The sequence below is a fragment of the Chelon labrosus genome, assembly GCF_963514085.1.
Source record: "Chelon labrosus genome assembly, chromosome: 10".
In the NCBI taxonomy this organism is placed as follows: Eukaryota; Metazoa; Chordata; class Actinopteri; order Mugiliformes; family Mugilidae; genus Chelon; species Chelon labrosus.
The window spans coordinates 21,821,253-21,845,283 of NC_140360.1; the positions used below are offsets into that span (position 1 = coordinate 21,821,253).

General features: G+C 46.2%; 1 protein-coding gene across 1 annotated transcript in view; it reads right to left on the reverse strand.

Moving 5' to 3' along the window:
- The window catches only part of magi3a (membrane associated guanylate kinase, WW and PDZ domain containing 3a), a 109,161-nt gene extending 86,638 nt beyond the window's left edge, over positions 1-22,523 (reverse strand). Inside the window, exon 1 of the mRNA XM_084553927.1 lies at positions 21,566-22,523. Coding sequence (XP_084410053.1) covers positions 21,566-21,872 — 307 coding nt within the window. The 5' untranslated portion in view covers positions 21,873-22,523. The remainder of the gene's footprint in view (positions 1-21,565) is intronic.
- Between the last annotated feature and the right edge of the window lie 1,508 nt (positions 22,524-24,031).

Genomic DNA, 24,031 nt, shown 5'->3' on the forward strand with positions numbered 1-24,031 from the left:
TCTGCCTGCCCGCCGTGCATCCCATCCTCTTCCATCATTTTTTTCAAACCCTTTCCCTCCAATCTCTGCTTGTGTGGCGAGCTTGTCTGAACAGCAAGCCACCAGTGCAGTAATAAAAGCTGCCTTTGGGCCAAGCAGCTTGGTGGGGAGAGAGCGGAGGGATGATTGTGCCTCAGATTGCTGTTTGTGACCTGCCACCTTAAGATCTGGCGGTTGGAGCGGGGTGACCTTCGCGTGGCGGAGGTGGAAACTGATATCTCGGCCTCAACAGGGACAAAGGCAATGTGGGATGTCTATCTAATGGGTCTTTTGCTTCAATCTCGACCTCAAAGCCTTAGCATTTTTTTTGAATATTAAACAATATCCCTTTTCTTTTTTTTCTGAATTGCAACAAGTCTGAGTCGAGAGCAAAGAGAAGGTACAGTTTTCTTGATTAAATGAGAGCTGAACAAAGCTCCCGGGACCACAGCACCAATGCCCACAAATCTACAGACCGTGGACTGGAGATGAATTTTCAACTGCGCTTGGTCACACAAATCCCAGGTGACATTTCTGGAGTGGTCGAGGTCACCGCTCTCGTGGTCACGAACACCCGTGGCCATGCGAAGAGCCGGGAGACGGGGTCACCGGAGCTTAAGATAAGCGAGCCGGTGCCGGAGGCTGAGGATTTGAAGGTTACAGTATTATCTGCTCGCGCTTGGCAATACGTGGGAGAGGAGGGGAGGAACGAGAGCGACCCCACACAGAGACACTTTTTGTTTTGATCACAACAAGGGAAATGGGAACACAGAGCTCCGTTTATACAGCAGATAAGATTACTGTTAAAAAAGAAAAAAAAAAAAAAAATCAATTTCCCTTCGGTTATTTTCACACAATCACTTTTCAGGAATCAATAGAACACACGTAACACTTCCATGAGCCATGAGCACTGCAAACAACTGCACTTTGCACAAAGTCAGGTAAGAAAAGAAAAAAAAAAAACAAGCAGCTGGAGGTAGTTTTATCGATTTGGTCTGATCACTATGTGTTGGGAACAGTTTAGCTCGGTATGGTTCAGACTTCAGACACATATCTGGTTGAAAATCAAAAATTGTGTGACATCAAAGTGTACACTTTAATGTAAAGACTGTTTTCTCCGTTAGTGGTTTCCCTTAATACTTAGATACCAAATACTGCATCCTGCTATATCACAACATTCATAAGGTACTACACTGTAAATAAACCCTGACCGGTAATATCAAGGTTAAAATAAGCTTAGCTGTTATCCTCCATCCTATATGCATGCACTATAACAAATCTCGAAGAATTTACTTTTTTCCTCATCGATGACCTACGGCTGCACATTCCCCACAGCGCTCCAAGTATATGTTAAGGTTCAATTTGAACAACGATAGACTATTTGAAACTTGCCAGCAGTTCTTCAGCGGTCACTTAGCAACTACAGTAGCATCGACACGCGCAAACAAGTAAATAACGCTACTAGGAAAAATAAGAGTTGCCCTGTCTCATCGCCTCTGATTGATTTTAATGCTCTCTCGCAGCAGGCCTCGTTTTTCTGTTGACACTTGGACTGCACAGAAAGCTTGGACAAACATAAAGCAGCTATTGTTCAGAGGCATGCACTTACAGGAATGCTCAGCGCCTCTCCCGCTGATTGTTTCTCTCGGAGCCCGGGCTCCGCGCAGCACAAAGTGGCCAAAATGTCATAAAGTGAGCATCCAAACTTCGTACAAGTTGGAAAAGAAAGGAAATTCGAACACAGGCTTCAAAGTTGATTACTCCTATCTCGCTGTGCAGTAGGAGGACAAAGAGAAGGGGTTGGCTGAGCTCGGGGCTGACAGCTTTGGGAAGCTCTGGGCAGAGGTAGATAAAGATATCAGAGCGGTTGCGTACCGACGCTGACAGAAGCTGGATGGGAGGCAGGAGCTTTTTATGATTCGAAATGCTCAGTCTTTAATATTGCAGGTGAAAGGTGAGGAAACAGAACCAGGTGGCAGGACATTTCTGTGAAATGAGAAAAATTCACATAAATCACATAATTATATAACATTATGTGATGGCCTGACTGCACAGAGGTCAGTGCTGTGCCAAGTTGTTCTAAGGTGCGACATAAGACTGCAACTGCTGGTCAGTCCTTGGGTCAAATTGCACCACAAGCGATTCTGGATGGCCAAACTGTAATGTAATGCAGTATTGACCAGCAACTGCAACACCGGTCAGTAATTAGGAGCGCTGCTACTCATCAATACTGCTCCGCGTACAGACACAGTGCACACCGCTGCAAACCCTCTACACATACTGTGCCCCGGCAAGACACAAACACCTGAGAATGCCTTCGGCTCAGTGTGACAAATCCAAAATTCCCCACAGAAGCGTTAAGCATTGCAGATAAATTTAAAATTCACTGCTGCACATTCACTTTCAACGTATCTTCAGAGAGACACTCGAGTCGGGAAGCGGAGAGCGAGGCAGTGCTGAGGCATGCGTGGAAAAAGGCCTTGAAATCAGCAGGCCTTGGAGCGGGAGTGGCCTGACAGATCTGTGAGGAAACAGAATATCTGGGTGGGAGAAAAAAAAAAATAAAGAAAATCACTTGGAATCAAGAGAAAATTCTTTGTCCGACTACAGCTGCCTCTGAGCCCACATGCACGCAATGTAAAGCAGATAGCGGCGCAGAACTCCTTAACACGGACAGATCTAATCGACACACTTGGACACAGACCTGTGCACACACCTGTTGCTGGGAGATTACACGGAGAAAACACCCGGCTCTTTCATTACGTAGTTCTGCTTCAGTGGACTATCACTGGGATTTATTAGGTCAAATCCGAGGGGCCAAATGAGGCACTGAGACAGGAGAGACACAAAGGGCGCACAAAAAGAAACGCGTGCAGCTTCAGCGCGCACACGCTTCGTGCTCGCAGCACACGGACACATCTGCTCACAGAAAAACAGACACGGCTAACAAGCATGAGTCTACGCCCTTTCCTCCGATACACATGCTAATCCATAGTTCACTTAACAATGACTTGGCGCTGTGCTCACTGAACTACAAAAAATGTACGTATGTCTGGGTGATGTGTGTGCGTGTGGGTTAAGTAATGCCCCAGCTGGGTTCCAGCAGAGTGCAGCCTAACACTCTCTTGTTGTTCTTCCTGACCCCCAAGACGAGGCTCGGCCAGGCACGCACAGCCCTGCACACACACAGAGAAACACACACCACTCCAAAGTGCTTCCTCCCTCCCTGAAGTCTGAACATGGATCAGGAAAACAATAGACTCGCCCACCTCCAGTTCCCTCCCTTTCTCAAGAGCGATATTTCCTTTGGTTGTGTAATTACAGCGAATGAATAATAATGCCCCCGAGCATTAAAAACTCTGTAACCTTGACGGAGGGAAGAGTTTCTGGCCCGAAGGCAGCGACTGTGAGCCTCCTTCGACAGCTGAGCGGAGGGAAGTACAGCCGAAAGTTCAAGAACCTGCTTTTGCTGCGGTCAGTTCCCAACGCCGTGAAGCTCATTCTAAGGACATTTGTCATGATAAAAGTCACACCGCTGTCTCCGCGTGTCATGCAAAGACTTGGACACTTTTCAAACAGAATCGGCTCTTAATGTGGCCACTGTGCGACGATGTCCGAGAGCAACGCGTCTGGTGTTGCACCACGTGGGTGGTGGCTCGAGCCCGATGCCCAGCATGTGACCTGCAGACCAACGCGGAGCGCCCCGACTTAAAGCGTCACATGGTTAACTCATGCTCAGCTGGTCAGAGGTAATCCGTCATGACTGGCAGACACATTAAATATGAGACGTGCCTTACCATCGCATGCCGCTCCCATGCTGTGCCGGAGTAAGCTAATCCCAAATTACTAATATTCGTATTAAACGCGAGGCTGGCTGTCCGTCCAAGAGGGCAGTCAGGGGCTTAACAAGGAAGAAAACAGAATTAGCTCAAGGAAAGATAAGCGTGAAAGGCTGAGTGTGGAGCATGATGTTCAAAATATGTGATACATAATTAAAAGAATATCACAGGTGTCTTCTCTATGTATTTACAGTTGAAATAACGCTGTAGCTGTGAGCAAACACTTGAGCTTAGGTTTCAGTTTGGATTTGTGCTGGAATATTTACACAGAGCATGCTATCTTAGTTCAAATGGACCAAAGGCAAAGTGGGTAAATACACGTGCACAACTTGAGAAACTTGAGCAACCATTTCCTTTAAAAGCAGTTTGTTTTCTCTCACTAAATGTGTTCAATAATAAATACACTGTTCAGGCATAACATTATGTCCACTTTCCTAATATTGTGTAGGTCTCTGTGAGGGGCCTCTGTGGATCATCCCACAGATGCTTGATCAGTTTGGGATCTAGTGAATTTGGAGGTACCTTGTGCTGTTCTTCATGTTTTTTTAGTTGTTCCTAAACCGTTTTTGTGTGTGTGTCTGTGTCAGGCTGCATCCTGCTGGGGATGGCTGCTGCCATCGAGGAGTGTCATTGCTATGGGGTGGGGGTGCCTGGTCTGGTCTAGGTGGGTGCTACATGTCTAAGTAACATCCACATGAATTCCAGGTCCAAAAGTTTCCCAGCAGAACATTGTATTGTCACAAGATGGCCAATGTTATTTACTTCTCCTGTCAGTGGTCATGTTGTTTTGCCCGATCGGTGTAGATTAGAGGAGAAAAAAGGTCAGATAAAGTAACGCAGGAGGCTGGCTAGATTTAAGACAACACTTGGACTTTGATAAGTGACTCAGATAAATGGTCCCGCCCACTTATACGCAGAAAAGTGCACTGGGACACATTATAAAGGGACGTACGTATGCACACATACAATAAATACAATTTCAAGATTTCCAGTAAAGTCAACCCCGCTACAGGAAACAGAATTTCTTTTTAGAATGGACAGAGTAAATAATTACTGCTAACAGCACTGCGGCCTCGTTTATCTGTGTGCGCGCCAATAAGTCGAGGTTCAGAGTCCAGTGCCTATTGCTCTCCAGCTTAATGACCCACCGAGCGATAGACACCACTGACTGCCTAGAGTGGCGCTAATCAACACATGATTGTTGTGACATTTCCGACTAGCCATTATCTGCAGTTGGCTGTAATTCAGTGGAGACGCTGATGGCTTAATTTTGCCCTCCCCACAACTAGCAGACGACACAGCTGATCTCCTCCCAGATGGGCTGTGGGGTTTAGCTCAGACCTCTCCCCCTCCTAATCCTCCCCTTTTTCTCTTCTGTAGTCCTTCCTCCCTCTCGCGTTCTCCTCCTCGCCGCTCTCCGCTTTTCTTCTGCTCTGAGCCGAAACAGCCCGTAGCCTGCGACGGGAAATGTCAAATGTCTTCTCTTCCTCATTACAGAGTTTCCCGAGGCACCCCTTTCCACCAAAAAAAGCATTCATTTCTCATGCACTTCCAGCATGTTCACCCGTGTTCCTGCCTACCAAACACAAAGGCAAACATTACAGTCTCACAGCAGACTATCTTTTTTTTTTTTTTCATCTGCCAGCTTACATTTTTCCAAATACTTATTGCCTCTTCCTGTTTTGTTTACAAGGTGCAGACAATTCATCATAACTCGAGCACCCCAACTAACAGTGTTATTGCAAGGAAAATATATTATTAAATTTATGATCAAATGGCCTTTGATTTCACCAGATTGGCAGGAATGCTCGAAATAGACTGCACACGGCACCTTGGAGCAGGATTAATAGGGAAAAACTGTGAGAGAATACTGGGTGCGAAGCACATCAAAGAGATGCAGAAAAAGTACTTGCAAGCTTGACAAGTAATCACAAAGAGACAATGCCGCTTTAGGGTTGCATATTTGTTAGGATACTCTTTCATCCTGCGGCAAGTGCGGCAAGTGCGTCTGTGCGCGCATGCATGTGTACGGCTGCAGCGCTGCACTGCTCGAAAGGAAGTCAGGCCCAGCTCCCAGAGAGATGGAGCTGGGACCAAGGAACAAGCTAATTGGTCTCACCGCACCGTCTTCCGCTCACACGTGTACTGCACACGTTCACGTGTGCCCGACAGCGCCGATCTTGTGCCAAAACCCAGGCGCTGCGCCGCAATTACACGATGGCCGGAGTCTGCGAGGACACGGTTTACCTGTGCTCAGGTGAGTGGGCTTCGAGCAGCTGTAAGCCCGCGTGTCATTTTAAACCATGCGCTGCGAGACTCTCGCTTTAAATCTTTAAAGGGAGAAACAGAATAGGCTATAACTCCATTCCCAGGGCTTGAATGTCTGTTGGTGTAATTGACACCGTTCGGTAGCTAGGCACCGTGGCGCGATACTTTCATCCTCGATACTGTGGTTGTCAGGGGAAGCAACAGACGAAAAGCGCCCTTGTCAGTGTCAGAAACTACAGACAACACAGCGGAGTTGCAGGTTGAGGCGATTATCTCCGCTTTCAATCTGCTGGAGCGGCAGCGCGACATCCATGCAATGACAAACATCCTCGCCCTCCAATCTGGAAAAACAGGCTCCACATGGAAATAGAACACTGCTCAGAAACTCCCCCGAAACCAACAAACAAGTGTGGCTAGTTTTACATGCGTGGATAATTGGCAAGGCTCCCGCTGGAGACAAAGGGGAGGCGCTGATGAGTTTTACGTGACACTGACGGGGTAAACTAAAGCAGCAAACCGTATCTGCAAGCGCGCCCCATGGGGACGACGCGCGCTGCTGCGTCCAACTTGGGAACAAGTGTGTGGTTGACTTTGCATCAAAAAAACAACAAGTGAGTCACCCGTGTGGGTTCAGAGAAAATCTATTAATGATATTTACAACCACTCTATTAGGGGCATTGTTCCCATTCACAACAGACTCTCTCACTCTCTCCATCCTTTGAGGCAAGTGCAACAACCCACACAGATGAAGAGAATAGCCTGCTCCACTTTATCCGGTCTCCCACATAAACCATCCATAGATGAGCTAGAGGAAAACAGACGGACAGAGGAGATAAAAGAGAGGACGGGGGTGGAGGTTATTTCGACAGTGGGCTGAGACGAGGGAAGTGTGGGGCCAGTTATGCGCCCTGCCACCCTGCATCACCAAGCAGCCAATGATGGATGAATAGAAGCATATCCCAATAATAGAAGCGACTTGGGCACCGAGCAGGATCATTAGCTGAGTAACAGCAGGCTTTTTGGGGAATCGCGGGGGTACGTGTTTTATATGTCTGCATTGTAATTCCATCTCATTTGGTGCGGCTTCATTTGTCAAACCGATCAGCGGCGAATCTACAGGGGACGAGAGCCAAATGTGTTTCTCTTTCGAAGGCAGCACAAAGGCCCGAGGATTAGCGCGAATGCGGCAGGTAGACAACAATCTGTAAGCCACGAACTTCGACCCGAGCCTGTAACAGCTTTCCTCGTCCACACCGACGTCGAAACACAACGACCGTCGCGCTGTTTTCTCCAACTCCCCGATTATTTGCCGTTATTTGCCGGAGACAAAGCTGGTCATATATTTGCATATCGTGGCGGCGGAGCTCACTGTAGCATGGAGATATAAAACAGACAATAAATCAGGGTAAATAAACAGATGGCTGGAACAAACAGAGCACCAGGAGAACAGAGGGGTTGAGATGGAAGAGAAAACACAGGTATCAAGGAGCTGCACAGATTGAAGCTCGTGCTGTTCCGGCTTTCTTCTGCACACACGACTTCAGGACAACAGCGACGCTTTTCCGCGTTTGGGACCGTCAACTTAAGCCCTCACATTTCTTACCAGCTATTTTTCAAAAGATAACCTTCTGTAAGTTGGTTGAATAAGTGATTTGCTGCCTTCAGGCAAACACTTGTCTGTGCTTCATTTATTTCAGTAATGCCATGAAAATCAACTCGTGTATGGCTGGAAGCTTACAGTTACAGAAGCAAGCATTTCATCACCTTCACTGGGTTTTAATGGGTCACCAGAGCATGCAAGAGAGTTGGGAGCAAAACTAAAGCAAGAAACACGTGAAGTGAGATCATCCTTTCTTCAGAAGGGTTTGTGTTTAATTTTTAGACGACATACTGTAGCTTGTCACGGCCCCTTTTTTTTTTTTAGCAGCTGACTCGAATCTCAGATGCCGGAGTGCCCGTGAACACATCAAAAAGGAGCTTTTATAACGAAGGCCGCTTTTTTACTGCGACACCGCACCATAAATACGCCGAAACAAAAATAAATACGGGCGATAAAAGTTGCAATCAAGTCTCTGCAATCAGTTTTACAGCGGAGTGGAAATAATGAACGAAGACGTCTGGAACGCACACAGAAACATTAATATAAAACATGAGCCGTGTGGTCAAAGGGCTAAAACACGGAGAAACATTTGCATTGTCCTTTAACCCCGACGTGACTGCGCGTAGGCCATTCGGTGGAGTTTAAAGTTTGCGGTAGCCCGCTCATTGAAGATCAGCTACATGAGCGCATTAATGACGTAAAATTCCTGTAAGTCAGCGTGGTCTCGCGGTCACAGAGGAATCCCTCAATTTGGCAACCTGCCATTCACTCACTGCATGTGTGACTCACAGCAGAGGTAAGGAGGTCATCAGCTGCATCACTCGAAAGAAACACAGCTCTTAAGATGCACACACACCCTGTGAGAGTCTGTACGTGTCTGCCTGAGCCTTAATGTGACATCGCTTGTATTTGTCTCCGGTTCCGAGTCATTTGTTTTCCACTGTATTTTGCAAAATTGGCTACTGCTGCGTGTATATGTGCTGGTTATATTTAGGATATTTTGCTATGCAATGGGGGTAATTGGAGTCCTCGTGAAAGAGGGCACATTGTCTTCCTTCAAAAAGAACAGAAAGAAAAGCAGCACAATGCATCAACAAGGCTGGTGTTGGTTGCAAGTTAGCGGCTACACAAAAGGCAAACGGAAGCAAGAGATACGCTGCACGAAGCTGACATAGTATAAAGCTGATGAAAGGAACAGAATCACTGAATCCCATTAAGTCATTATATTATGATACTTCCAAAGCATAACTGAACTATAAAGCTGACAGTGCTAAGAGAGCTATCTGGGTTTTTGTCACCGCGCTACATCACTTTACGCTGAGAATTTATTCAGCAAATCAACAAAAGAGATTTGAATCTCAGAGAAGTAACACCTTCATTTCACAGTGATATCTGCAAACCGAGCACAAAGCCCTCACATTAGCATAAAGCGCACATCTCACGTGGCAAAGCACATTGTGATCTCAGCGGGGAAAGCAAGACTGTCTGCGCGTTTCATGACAAGAGGAACCATTCCTTCTCGCTGCAGTGCGTCCTGCCCGGAGCCGTCTCGCGCTGAGCTGCTGCGAGGGGTCACGGAGGTCGGCGGACTGGTGGGTGACTGTCAAGAAGGATCTGAACTTTATCTGTCATCCGTGCCTGCGCGCGCGCATAATGTGCTGTGCACGCCTGCCTGTGTCTGCATGTGTGTGTGCTTCTGAGGCCAGGCTGTGGAGTCTGTCAACAGAAGTGTTGAATCAGTGTGAGCTCTGCTGCCCTGCCACATCCTAAGGAGCCCCCTGACACATGGGCTCTTCGGCAGCCAGGGCACAGAGACAACAGCAGTGCTGCTACATAACAGGCATGCAGAGCTCTAGTCCAGCTGAGAAGGATCCTGAGTCCTAATCAGACTACAACTCCCTTGTCCAAAGAGAATATTTTGAACCTTTCAAGTCAGTTCCTTTGTTCACATTTTAATTTTTTCCTCAACCAAGGTGAGCCGTTTCTCCCACATAGCAGATTCTGATCATTGACCAGATAATTGGTCTGAGCTGTACAGATACTAAACACTGAATCCAAAAGGCTTGCTTCCATCAGGTCAGTCAGGAAATTTAGTTTCATACCTCACTCATTTTTTTTTTTGCACGAGAAGGACAGAACTAGTTGTACATCTCCACGTCAGCAACACCAGTTGGAGCACATTCCTCTTCAGTGAAAGAATTCTCCTCGGAGGTTAAGAAGGACGGTGCGTCCTACGAGTACAACCACTCTGCAGTGATTTTCTTGGGAGATTTCTCCGTGTGGTAGTTTCACTGGACTGATAATAGGATACGGGACCTGAAGGCTGACCCGAGCAGAAACCAGTTTTTATTTACAGGACACATGGCAGAAATGTGATTAATGACTGGGATACAAATGGTGGGCCGTGACTGATGCGTGACAAAGCTGAGATCCGTTGTACGGTAGCATGTGTAGGAAAGCACACATAAGCAAGTTTATCTAGGGAAATTTATCGAAGGAATAGATTTTTTTCAAAAGACATAACATTAACTACAGATAAGAGAAGAGCTTTGGATATTTCATATTTGTAGTGTTGCAGATGCTTCGATTCACTCAAGCATGGTGTACCTTTGATAAACAAAACGGTATAAGTTACAGTTACACCAATCAGGCATAACATTATGACCACCTTCTTAATATTGTGTAGGTCTCCCTTGTGCCTCCAAAACAGTTGTGACCCTTCAGAGAATAGACGTGGGCCTTCTGAGGGTGTCCTGTGGTGTCTGGCAAGAGAATGTTGTTAGTGGGGGCCTTTGGGTCCTATGGGTACAGGTGAGGGGCCTCTGTGGATCATCCCACAGAGACTTGATCAGTTTGGGATCTAGTGAATTTCGAGGCCACCACCTTGTGCTGTTCTTCATGTTTTTTGGGTTGTTCCTAAACCACTATTGTGTGTGTGCCTGTGTCAGGCTGCATCCTGCTGGGGATGGCTGCTGCCATCAAGGAGTGTCATTGCTATGGGGTGGGGGTGCCTGGTCTGGTCTAGGTGGGTGCTACATGTCTAAGTCCACATGAATGCCAGGTCCAAAAGTTTCCCAGAAGAACATTGTACTGTCACAAGATGGTCAATGTTATTTACTTCACCTGTCAGTGGTTTTAATGTTGTGGCTGACCGGTGTATAGGCTTAGTGACCTCATAGGAAAACGTCTTCATGAAAGAAGCAACTGTTCTCCTGAAGTACAAGTTTTAGGTTTGATACTCAAGCAGGGAGTGGCGACGTTGAAACAATGTGCAACGTGTGCCAGAACAAGCACCTGTTGGTAACAATACACTGGTGGAACTTCAGGACACTTGTCACAGTGCTCAACGGATTCAAAATAACTGCATTCCACAAATGATCGTCATTCCCAGATAAACATTCAAGTCCTCCTGGGGAGCACACTGTAAAAAGATAGATAGCACAGAATGTTTCTAACCATGCCACCCTTACTGGTTTTAATTCACCAGTGTCAAAAGCTGTAATCCAACACTTGTTTTGTTCTTCTGAGGTAAAATATTTTCATGCGATTGGATGGTACAACTGAGCAAATTGTTCTAACCGAGCCATTGTTGAAATGAATCTTGGAAAAATGACAGACAGCGGCGAACAGAGCCAAAAGCAATGACTGAAATCGTTTGTTTTTTTGCAGCAAACATGATATGCCCGAAAACACATTGACAACAAAACACTGCTGAAGGTGATGACAAGGACAAGAAATACAAACATACGGAGCAAATTTGGCCAGTAGCAGATTAAGGGCCCGTCCACACGTACGAAAACGATCTTTTCCCTCTCCGTTTTCGATCATCGTTTCAAGAAATATCCGCGTTCACACAGGTCCGTTTCAGCACGACCGAAAACGCTACTTCCTATTCCAGGCCTATAAGTGGCGCCGTTTCGGTTTCAGAAATTCACAAAAAATGGAGAGGAAGAGGCGGAGCATGCGCATAAAGCTTGAGCGCTGTTTACAAATCGCCTTTTTTGCTCAGCGTGGTGGCACAGGAGCATGATATTTTGCCCTAGTAACCCTAATAGGCTCAATATCATCTCCAGCATGAAAACTAGCATGTAGTCCGCCATTGTTGTTGATGTTGTTACGAGACGTCTCGCGGGAGGTGGAAGGCTGCTCGGGAGTGTGGCGATGACGTCATCGTTTTCCCCGTATTCGCCGTCCACATGATAACCCTAAGCTCAAAGGGTGACACACAAGAAGTGTTGCCCTAAGGTAAGGATGAACTACTCTACAATATAAACTATCTGCTTAAACTGGATTAACAGGTTTTCTCCACAACAATCGTCAACCTGTTTTCTTACAACAAGTTAATTGTAACCAGCAACACATCACACGTGAACACCGAACATAATAATCAGAACTTTTGCATTGCAGTCTTCCACGAGCGGTAACAGCAGATACTACAGCGATTGCATCACTACGATGTCAGGATTGTACAGAGACATGTCTGCTTACTTTAAACACTGAGTAATGTACATGTGATCCCATGAGCCTATTTGCTCAAACAGCCTCTGAGGGCTGGTGACAGGCAGACTGCCGCCAAAGCTTCAGGGCAAATTTGTCACTGTCATATGTTTTGGCTTTAAAAACAACCTGTGCATGTACTGTATGTGTGCATTTACTGCCTTGTGGTTCTATGCATCCGCTAACCTGTCAGGCTGCAATTTACATGTGCATAATCAGCATATAAGTTCTTGAGAAATGGGGGGGGGGGGGGGGGTGTTGTGAGGCCACAGGGTCTTGACCTTTGAACGTAAAATTCTGATAAATTGTTCTTTGAGTCTTTGCGCCAAATTTTAAAAAAATTCCCTCAGGGCATACCTGAGGAAGGCTGGAGAACAGAAAGCCTCCTTCTTGTGCAGAGGCATACAAACAAATACAAGAGTGCAACTGCTCTTCTCACTTCATATTGTGTCCTAGGATTGGCTCATTAAACAGAAATATGAAAATTCCTTCATGTGCAGAATACTGAAGAGGCGGGCTGTCAAAACTGATGCAATCACGGGTCACTGTGAGCTCGCGCTCTGCAAAGGCCAAACTTCATGAATAAGGAGTCAAAGCCAGTGTAAGCAAAACGTCCTCCTGGCGTCCTCGACTCCTCGTGAGGATCGGGCCCTCGGGTGTACGCAGCCGGCTCCGGATGCGTCAGGGTGCCTTCGCGGGAATGAGATTGGACCCGATCAATAACCTGTTAGGGCAGCTAAGAAGCAATGCAAGCTAAATTGGTCGGCCTCCGATCCTGACACCCATGAATTCTAATGAGGACACTCATGACTGGGATGACATCTCAGCGTGGAGGGAGGAAGCAGCACACATGGTGCATTATTAACATGAGAAAATAAGAAAATGGTTGCCTCAAATGGCCAACAACATATTTGGATTCACTAAATGATTTATTGTCAACCCTTGCAGCCCTACCTTAAACGCAATTAATGACTTTGCTTATGGTAACACTAATAATACAAGTTCAGTTTAACCAATAATATCCTCACTAGCTTCACCTGGCCGTACAACAAACATACAGAAGCGGAATTTTCTTTTTGTTCTTCAAAGGGACAAAGGAAGTCAAATCTAGGGACAATCTCACGGCCCTCACCAGAGGTTTGGCAAAAACAACAGGCATACAACTGCAGCTCCGGGAGCAGAGGGGCCACAGCAGCAGCTGGCTAAGTGGGTGGTCACTGTGAAGGTATGTGAGGGCGGCCCTGGGCTTTGTACCCATTTGATATGAGATGTTGTCACGGGCACAAGCAGAATGGGCCGAAATCGATTCCTTGAGGTGGAGTACCAAGACTAAACAGCTGAGTGGGCTGCGCTGGCGAAAAGAGTATCGACAAAGGCCCATCAGCGTGGGCACGGGCCCAAGTCTGAAGAACCGCAGCCAAGCCAAGAGGCTGAACCTTGAGATTGAGTCTTCTCAACTGATTTATTACCCCAAGTGTAAAGAAAGGTCCCAACTGCAGGAGCAGACGTAGGCACGGGTCCACACTACAAAGACAGGCAATCCGTCTTACTCTTATCATTCCCTGCAAAATAAACTCCTGAGATCTACTGGAGGGATGAATCCAAGAAAGTCTAAACACTGCTTCAGTCTCCTTCAGTGTCGAGGGAAAAAAAATGATATTACAAGGAATATTAGCAAAATTACAGAGATGATACTCTGGCAACATTCAAAGCCCACCGTCATTCTCTATGATTGCGTTTGGCCCAGAAGGTGGGAACCAATTCAAATGTGCCTTAATTTTTCATTATCATGCATGCTTGCACACACATATGTAGTCAGCTCACATAAACTGGTTACTTGCAGACATGATTGGAAATACTGGCTGTGCGGTGAGTCTGAAATAGTACGTGTTGGCTTGATGAACAGCGGGCAGAATCATTTCAGACAGCCACAACAGAGAATCAATACGACTATTGTGATTAATGGTAACATAATCGTTTTCAGTCCTGAGATTATTATTGCCTTTTCTCATCTTCTTTGACCTGTTCCTGCCTCTCCAATCCTGTATTTCTTCTCCTGCTATTCTTGCTCATTCTCCCTGCTTCCTCTCCTTCCCATTGTCTGCACTCCTCCCTCTTTGACCCCATTTTCTTTTCTATAAACCTGTTCATCGTTTATTTTTTTTCCCCTCTCTCTCCTGTTTAAATCCAATACATCCTTTCAAAGAAAACCTTCTCAGGGAAATTTCCAAGGCAGTAATGTGCCAGCTGCCTCTTCTCTTCGTTCCCGTTATTGGCTCTGCCGTGACACCACAGGGATGTTTCATACAGAGCCAGCCAGAAACAGATACCAAATAGGCTCTCCGCTGAGGGCGGCGAGGGTGCATCTGGAGGCAGCTCGGTTCAATCAACTATCAGATAATCTATTTCTTTACATCCCTGTATCCACATCTGCACCTGCGGATTGATTGATAACAGTCCATCTCCGTTTCCTCTTTTACAGAAATCCCTGTCTGTTGTTCACAGTTACACAAAAGGGACCATTCCTTAAGTTAACTAGCTGGTGGTCAATCTGTCCTCGAACATATCAGAGTCAAGTGCGAGTTGCAGTTCTGCCAGAAGTGCAACATCTTCGTAACCTCTGGCTGTGTGATAGCAACTCCCTCCGGCCTGGTGTGCTTCCCTTGCAGGGGGTTATAAATGCTGCTTATCAGGAAGTTGGCAGCAGGGCACTAATAGGATGATAGTGCAAATGGATGACGGGAAGGAAAAGGGCAACAGCTACCAGAACAAGTGAATCACCATGGCTGTGCCAGTCACTTGTTAAAGTTCTCATAGTCAAGTGTAACGTGTTGGTGCATCTGTCAGGCTGGTTGGTGTACCTGACTGTAACACCTTCTTAGCCTGAAAGCCAGCCCTTCACCCGCCTACAAAGACTTGTGTGTTGGTCTGGAATCGCTCTGTTGGGACCTAATTATGTGGTATTGGGTGAGCACCGTGGAGGTAAATATTTTATAAGACATTAGTTCGGATTCATTGCAGGATTAGCCAATTTCATGCAGAGGTATCAGTTGAAAGCACATCCCATGATAAACCTCCAATGATGCGGTACCAGGCTCACATTCTGATAAGAATTCAGTCTGGAATCACCAAAGATAACACCTTTTTTTTACTTTTCACTCCATTTTCTTTTCACAATGTTTTTTTGGCAGAAGCATTTTGTAAAGCATCGATTTCACAAGAACACCTTGATCTCCCAGATGTAATGATGCTTGTCCTTTTGCTGCAAAAAACACCATTACAGCATACATTCGCAGCAAAAGTCATCTCAAACGGGTAAAATAGGGATGAGTCTAATTCATGCCGAGGCAATCATTGCTCATGCTATAGGAGCTGCCAGGCTCTGGTCTCTGTTGTGTATATGCACTGTTTAGAAGCTAACGTCATCTCTTTGCAGAGGAATAAACAGCTTCAGGGATGGCTCGCTGTTGGAGGGAGACCAATTAGGAGTCAAGTCGAGGAAAGGAGGATAGTAGTCTTTGAGGATGAGTGTGTGTGTGTGTGTGTCCATTTCCACCAGCAGGAACCCAGAGATGCTGCTGCTGACATCGCAGCCCGACCACTCAGCGAGTAGAAAAAAGCAGTCCTAGTGAATCAGCACACACACACACACACTCGTCCCCAGTGCCTTTAAACATGCCTGCCAAGTCATGGTGTCTGCCAGTGAGAGGTATAGCTTGTATGAAGATGCCATCTTTGTTGCTGGATGGTTTATTGCTGCAATGCGGCTCCAGAGATAGCATCAGCACGGAATGAAGAGGGATGCCAGTGTCAGCAAACATCTGGAGGAGAGCTCTGGCCTTTGCTGAAGACTGTCAGAATGATGGAGGCATTACAGGAAAAGCAAGAGCAATCATGTAGGGTGCACCTCCATTCTCCCCCTTCCATCACTCCTTTCATTCCTTTTCAGTCGGCCAACTTGGAGGAGAGAAATGCTCCAGAGGAGGCAGACGTCTAAGCTGCCATTAGATGGAGGGAGTGGATGATGGATTGCGAGGCAGTGCGGGGCGGTGTTTGGGATGAGCTGCAGAAGGAGAGGGCCACTCCAGGAGAGGATGGAGGGATTAAAAGGCCGGGAGTAAAAGAAGCATGCTTTGGGATTCAGCCCAACTGCTGTCATATGGGAAATCCAACAGACCCGCCAGCTCGTGCCATCATCCCTTGCCACTGACAGGTGGGCGGGGCAGAGGGTGCAGAAGTGGGAGAAGCGACAAGAGAGCAACCAGGCATGATGGGTGGATGTCACTTTGGGTAAGGGATGTCCCGATCAAGTTTGTTTGCCAGCCCCCGATCCGATACCGATCTCTTAATATTCAGTATCGGCCGATCCGAGTCCCGATCTCATCTTAAATTAACAAAATGTACTCCCCTGGAGATTCATGAATCGGGCTGTCAAAGCTAAGAGAGGAGAGGGTAGCTCAGAAATGGCCTGGTTATCCAAAACAATAAACTTTTCTCCTCTTTTAAACGCAGCTTTCTGTGTTTGACGTTGTTTCGGTACAGCCTTTGCCTGAGTGTACTCGGCCTGGGGTTTTTCGTTTGTTGTTTTTGGGTGGCAAATCAAGTTGGTAGTATTGAATGACAATCTCTTACTACGACCTCACAAAACATCCACATTGCATAATTTACAAATTGCTGTCAGACTGAGTTCATTTTCCAGATTTAAGTTATTCCACGCGGCAGACATGTTTAGTCAGGCGATTTTGGTTACGCTGCTTCGTCAGCTTTGGCGCTGGCCAAGCCACCATTAAAGCGAAAGAGGAAGAAGATGTTATTATGCTACAGGGCCGTGGTTTATGGCAGACCTAAAATAAATAACTACAAAAGACTTGGCTTGGCTGAAGCACGATACTGATCTGATCCGATCATTTTTAAAATGCCTGGATTGGCCAGATACCGATCTCCGGATACCGATCTCCGGATACCGATCTCCGGATACCGATCGGGACATCCCCACTTCAGGTGTACACTTAAATTCATACCCTCAGAAAACAAGATACAGCAGAGAGAGCACAGAGGACAATGGTGCCAGTGAAGCCCCATTTGCACTTGGAATACAGTTTGTATAGATCTGAAAGGATAGCAATGATTCCTTCAGTCCACACCTTCTATTACTTTTCTCTTTTTTTGCTCTTGCCAGAGACGAAAGTACTGCACTTAAAATTCTCTGGCTACAGTAAGTTCTGAGTCAAACCTGGGCTTCACAGCAGACACCGATATGACACAGATATGACAGAGGCGGTGACGGGAACAGAAGTTACACTTAGCATCCAGAGAAGGAGCAACCGAAGCAGACACATGCTGACAGCTCCTCTCAGCTGGTTTAGAGCAGCTTAGTAATAGAAACCCTGACTGCACTGTGGGAGACCCACATTAACACAAACTGCTCTGCTGAACCTCTGATAGCAACATATAAAGTGTTCGACTGAGTGTTCAACAAACTAAGACAAAAAGAAACTTTGACTGTCTTACTTCAAGAGGTTAGGGTTAGCAAAAGTTTGCTACCTCCATGTTTATGTCCTTCTGCCAACATGGGACAAACTATTGGATTCAAAGTTTACATGGTTATAAGGCGCAAATATTTTCCCGTTACACCCCAAATCCAATTGAAAGCCAATAGATTACTTTAATTCTAACCGAGAAGTTATTTGATTTTAATTATTAGTGGACTCCTCGTGTCCTTGTAAACGCAGCATTGACGATAATCTCCAAACAGCTTCAGAGTTGCGATGATTAGCTGATCGAAAGCCGTCGCTTTTATTATCGAATAATTGTTGAGAAATTGTCACAGACACAAACCATTTAATTAATCAGTTGAGAAAATAAAAGGGAGATTATTCATTTATGAAAGCAATCATCAGTGGCTGCTCTGAACACACAAATTGTTTAGTGAAAGTACACGAAGAGACTCTCTTCGGCCGACTCAGTCCCAGCCACATGTTCTGTGATCGTCAAAAGGCATCAAGGAAGCATTTGACACTTCATTTCAATAACCCACTCCGGAGAATCACTGATCAAAGAGAAGATCCAAAGAAGAGTGGAGGGTCCTTTTCAGTTTGTCTCTGTTGAAGAAACCCACTGCAATAATCTCACACTTCATTATTCATGCTTACTGCTGCAGGTTTCATTTTGGTACTTTTTGTCTTCAGGATCCTTTTTAGATCTTTTAGTGGTAAAAAAAAAAAAAAGTAAAAGAAAAACAAAGGACTTCATGGCTGAAAAGGACTATTAGATCCAAAAAAAAAAACAACATTTATAGTGCATATCAGAATAACAGCCCTAGGGGAGGTATCTCAAGTTAGGCAAGGGTGAAGCTTCCTATTTCTATTGCCCCTCCCTGGATATTAAGTGGAATGTGATTGTATGAAATATGTGTATCTGTTAAATACTGGGTTCTTGGTATACACTTGAAATAAAAATCCTCCTCCTCTGTAGAGGACTCTTAACTGAACCTTATTTATCTCTGGAATACAATTAATCAGCAATCAAAATAAAAGTTTACTAAAGGAAGCAGAAACGTGGTGTTGCCGTTTTTTGCAGACACTCAATATGCCTCTGTGAGTATCATAGGAACAATAATGTCTTACTTTAATCCTATGCTGGTATTGCACATTTTGCATTGATGGAGATGGTTCACATGGTGCAGCATGAAGAGTTTTCGACACTTCATTTCCTTACTTAGTAAGAGCATATTTCCACTCTGTATCATTTTGACCCTTGATACATGTTTTTTTCATCTAGTCCTTGCCTTCACAAATGTATTCATTTGCTCCAACATAATTCCTGGAGCGGCACTAGAAAAAGTTAACCTTGGCCATCTTTGTACATTATTATTGTCATTTATCTCAGACTTTCAGAGAACGAGACACACTTTCTTTTTTCTTACATTTTCCATTACAGAGCTGATTTGTGAATCAAGGGCGCTCCGGGACCTGAGAGCTAAATGGCCCATCCATTAAGCTCCACGATGCAAAAAAAAACAAGCAGACTTAAGTCTGTTTACAGCATTAATCAATGAGCTGCCCGCTCACAAGTCTCTCAACAGCAATAGGTAACTCCAATTGCTATGCCTCCACTCTCTATTGCACCCTCAAGGTTACTGCCTATAGCCATGCTCTGCTCACGGGGCGGGAGCTGCATACCGAGTGCATCAGCTCATCTGGAGCCAGAGGACCGCTCCACGCAAACTTATGTTTTCTGTCCTCACTGTGCAGGGAAAAACGTCAGAGAGTCTATTACTGTGATGGCAGGCAGGTAAAAATAAGTAAGATGCAGAAGAAAAGTTTTTAAAGATTTCTTAGATAGAACAGCTGGATGGGGGGGGGAAAAGAGCATATGGATAGTTGACTGATTATGCAAGAGGATTAGGATGAAGGGTGCCACAGCAGAAGGGAGAATGAAAGTGAAATATTCTGTAGATTATGAAGTATAAAATATGAGCGATGATGGGAACAGGCAAAATGTAATGATACGGCATAATCGGCTGAAGGGAGAAGATAAAGTGAAGAGAAACTAAAATGCAAAAAAAAAAAAAAAAAGAGGGAAAATTTCTCCAACAAGGAGACACCATTAAACAATCCGAACGATTCTCTTTCAGGCTGATGTAACGTTTGCTGCTGTGTTGTGCAAAGAAAAGGCACACAAGCAACAATGTGCCGTGAAGAGCCGTGTTTTTGGAGACGAACATGCTGAATCCTCACCTAATTACCAACCCCAAACTCCGCCGCTCGGTCCTACGGCGTTTATATCCTCCCTCCCAGTCTCACAGGGATACAAGTTTACAAGCAAGCCAATCGGCTAACATATGATCCAGCCATTAGCCACCTCATCCCTATCCCTGCACGGAGCAGCCATTAATGATGGATGACGCATGAATTAATCATGAGAGAGGGGACAGCGATCTAAACACACAGTGAGGTCCCCGGGGGAACGGAGGGACCGGCGGTAAGGAGCCTGGAGACGTCTGAGAGCGGCAATATGTGGAGAAAATGTTAAAAAGCTCGTGTCAGAGCTGTGAAAGTGACATAATCCGTTTTCAGAAAACGTCTAAGATAAGCAAACACATTAAATTTCACACAAATTCATAATCCAAAGAGAATTTGCATTTAAAAGCTCATGCGTATGCCTGGTCTCGTGTGAGGCACAAAACTGACACACAGCTCATTTCATTTTATTTACTGATTTTAGCCACATCCCTCAACCCTAACCAACAAGCCAATAATAAAAAGGACCAAGCTCCTCGCTGAAAATGCACTTAAAGAAGATACACCAGAGAGTCAAGGTGTCAAACCGTGTGGCCAAGCTGGCGCAGCATCCTGGGGATTTCAGTGTATGGACCTAATTGATTCAATTAGACCTGGACTCACCTCAACACTGCCAGGAGACAGACACCGCCTAAACTGGCAAGGCGACCATTAATAAATCCCTTTAAGTGTGTGCAAAGTGCCACACTGAGCAGTGCCGCTATTAAATCAACCCATCCTTCTGACTGGAGACTGGCTGTCGATCTCTTTGGACACACTCTGCATTCATTAGACATACGTGTGGAGCCATGTACTAAACACTGGCAATAACAGCCACCCAATAAGCTTTTAGCAGAGCTCATGGGCAAAAAAATGGCAATGATTTTAAATAAGTGTGCACCTCTGTGCCTGCATTTAAGCGGCGACCACGCAAGTGTGTTGAAGCACCGTGAAACCCCAGAACAGGACAGGCAACACACAATGCGTCCAGAGAAAGAAGATTACAGGCCGAGTTGGGAGAAAGAACGGCAACCTTAATGACCCGTGGCTTATTTCGTAGCCATGCGCAAGTGGGTACTATGAACAAGCGTGATTAAACACAGCATGTCCCTCACTTAATGTTGCTTGGCAGGATCGTGCTGCAGTTAAAGCAGTGGCGGTTCATTCACTTTCCGAGTGAATGAACAGGAGGCATGCTGATAGACGATTTAGATATGCTCAAGCCAAGTGAAAACACAAAATTGGCATGGAGATTTGATTCTAAATATAAAACACAATGCCCTCACACACCCACCCACACACACACACATACACACAGAGAGAGATGTTTCAGCCTACAGGGCTTCGAGTATCTGTGATTCATTCACAGAACTCGTCACACCTGTCTCAAACTTCTCGATCATCAGGTTATCCTGCTTCAACAAAATATTTTAAAGGTATTTCACACACGTGTCAGGTATGCCTTTGTTTGTAGGGTGGGGAGCTCTGGGGTGCATGGGGTAGGGGTTGGGGTAGAGGGGGGGGGGGGTGCTTTGTGATTCAGAACGGGGATGGGCACACACCTGGTTTCACGGTCTTCAGGCGGATGGGCTCCCGAAAGTGGCGGATGACAGCCAGCGTGTCTCGGTTGGTGAGTCCGCTCACCGGAGTTCCGTTCACCTCCAGCAGCACGTCCCCGCTGCAGGGAAACCTCCCCGTGTGACAGACCATCGCTTCCGAAACTATGTGTCCAAGGTGGGGGAACTCTCCCAGCTCAGCGCCGCCTCGCACCTCAACTACAGTGACCAGCTCCCCGGATCCCCCCCACGACACGGTGCACTCCTGCACTTTAGTGGACCAGTGCTTCTTCTTTTTCAGCGTCTTGGACATTGTTGGTGGCTATTTGTAAACCCGGAGGGAAGTCCAAGAGCGAGTGTCCTTCAAGGGAACGACAGCTTCAGATCCGTAAGGCGCAATGACGCACGGGAAAAAGCATTGCAGATTAGAGAAGTTGAGGCTGCTGTTTGGCGCTGTATTCCATTCCAGGAGGAAAAACGAGTCGTTTTCAGCTTAAGCTCCCCCTGTAGATGATCAGTCCTTCCATTGAATTAGTCGAGCATCACCTGTACGCGACTGGAATGTGAGACCAGCTGCGTCAGTGTCGCATTGAAGCGAGAAGTGCTGCTTCTGATGCTGGGGCGTCTCGATCCTACGCCCCGGCTCATAGCAATGAGCACTTAATAAAACAACAGTCGCTCCCCCCGCAATGTTAAACCCCGATATTAGCAACAGGGCAGCCCGGATCCTTTAAGCCCTGCAGTCTGTGCGCACCAGAGCCTGTCACTTCCAGAAGAAGAAGAAGAAGAAAAAAAAGAGTAAAAACAGGCGTTATTCCAGTTCGGACTTCAGCAACCCTGATCACACTGCGACGAAAAGAGTTTAGAAAGATACTGGGAAACTTCAAAAAGCTGGTTTGCAAAAGGTTCCCCCGGCTGATGAGAAATTCTGCCTCAGTCCCACTTCTTCATCGGCAAATACTGTAGAAACAACTTTGCCCTGCGCACCTGTCCTGCTGGCCTGCCCTCCTCCGCGGTGACATCAGCAAGGCAGTCCTTGGAAACGGGAAAACATACCTGGCCCTCCTCTGAACCGGGCGGTAATGTGATCCTTTCAAAACACTGAAACTCTGCTCCCCGTTCTTCGCTGCGCGCACTGCGCCTCTCCTTGCATTCCCACGGCCACCGGGGAGATTTTTATTACTCTGAAAACTACGCAGTAGCATGCAACAGACGTGATCCGATTAGGCTTCGCTCCATAACTTTTTTTTTTTCCATCTTTTTCCGTGTTGCCTTCCTGACGGCAGAGGGCGGTGTCCAATCAGGATCCGGGGGGCGGTGTTTAAAGCGCGCACATTGAACCAATAGTGAATAGCAAGAGGCGGGTGTTGCGGGAGCGAGAAGCGTTAGATTTCGTTTCCATGGTGTGCGAGCAAGGCGGAGTTCCCGCACTGGGATGCATATTTTCACGTGGGAAAAGCCTATTGAAAGTTCGACGTAGTCAACCTTCGGTGTGTACTCATTGACCACATGTTTTTTCCGTTATCTGTGTGTTCCCAATAACATGAACCACAGCTTCTAAGTGAATCCTGACCACTGCTGTGCAGCTGTAGGTCCAATAAATGCGTCTGGAGAGGTGGAAGTGGGGTGGCCCCTTGTTTGATGGCTTGTTGATTCATTGCGCAATTCTGCCCTCTTGTGGCTGTAACAGTCAGAGCCTGGCACCTCATTCCAAACACACATCAGATAAAATTACATTTTACACCAATCAGCCACAACATTAAAACCACTGACAGGATAAGTAAATAACATTGACCATCTTGTTACAATTCAATGTTCTGCTGGGAAACTTTTGGACCCGTCATTCATGTGGATGTTACTTAGACATGAACCACCCACACAGACCAGACTGGGCACCCCCACCCCATAGCAATGACACTCGTGATCGCAGCAGCCATCCCCAGCAGGATGCAGCCTGACACAGACACACACACACGAAAACAGGAACAACTCAAAAAAAGCATGAAAAACAGCACAAGTTGTTGGCCTGGCCTCCAGATTCACTAGATCCCAAACTGATCAAGTATCTGTGGGGTGATCCGCAGAGGCTCCTCCCTTCAACCCATAGGACCCAAAGGCCCCCCACTAACAACATCCTGTTGACAGACACCACAGGACACCCTCAGAAGGACCATGTCCATTCTCTGATGAGTCACAGCTGTTTTGGAGGCACAAGGGAGACCTACACAATATTAGGAAGGTGGTCATAATGTTTCTCCTTTAATTGAAGGTCTGTTAGGCCATCAACACAACATTCACTGAGACACTCATAACAAGATTTTAGGTGTGCATATTAATCACACTACGGTAGCAGTCGGCGTGAGCACGGCTCTCTTTAATGTTATCTCCTTTGTTAATAATTAACATCAGTCAACTCCCCTGCTCACCTCTTCGGTCAGCGCCCTTGCAGGCAGACCATTTTCCGAGAGGAGC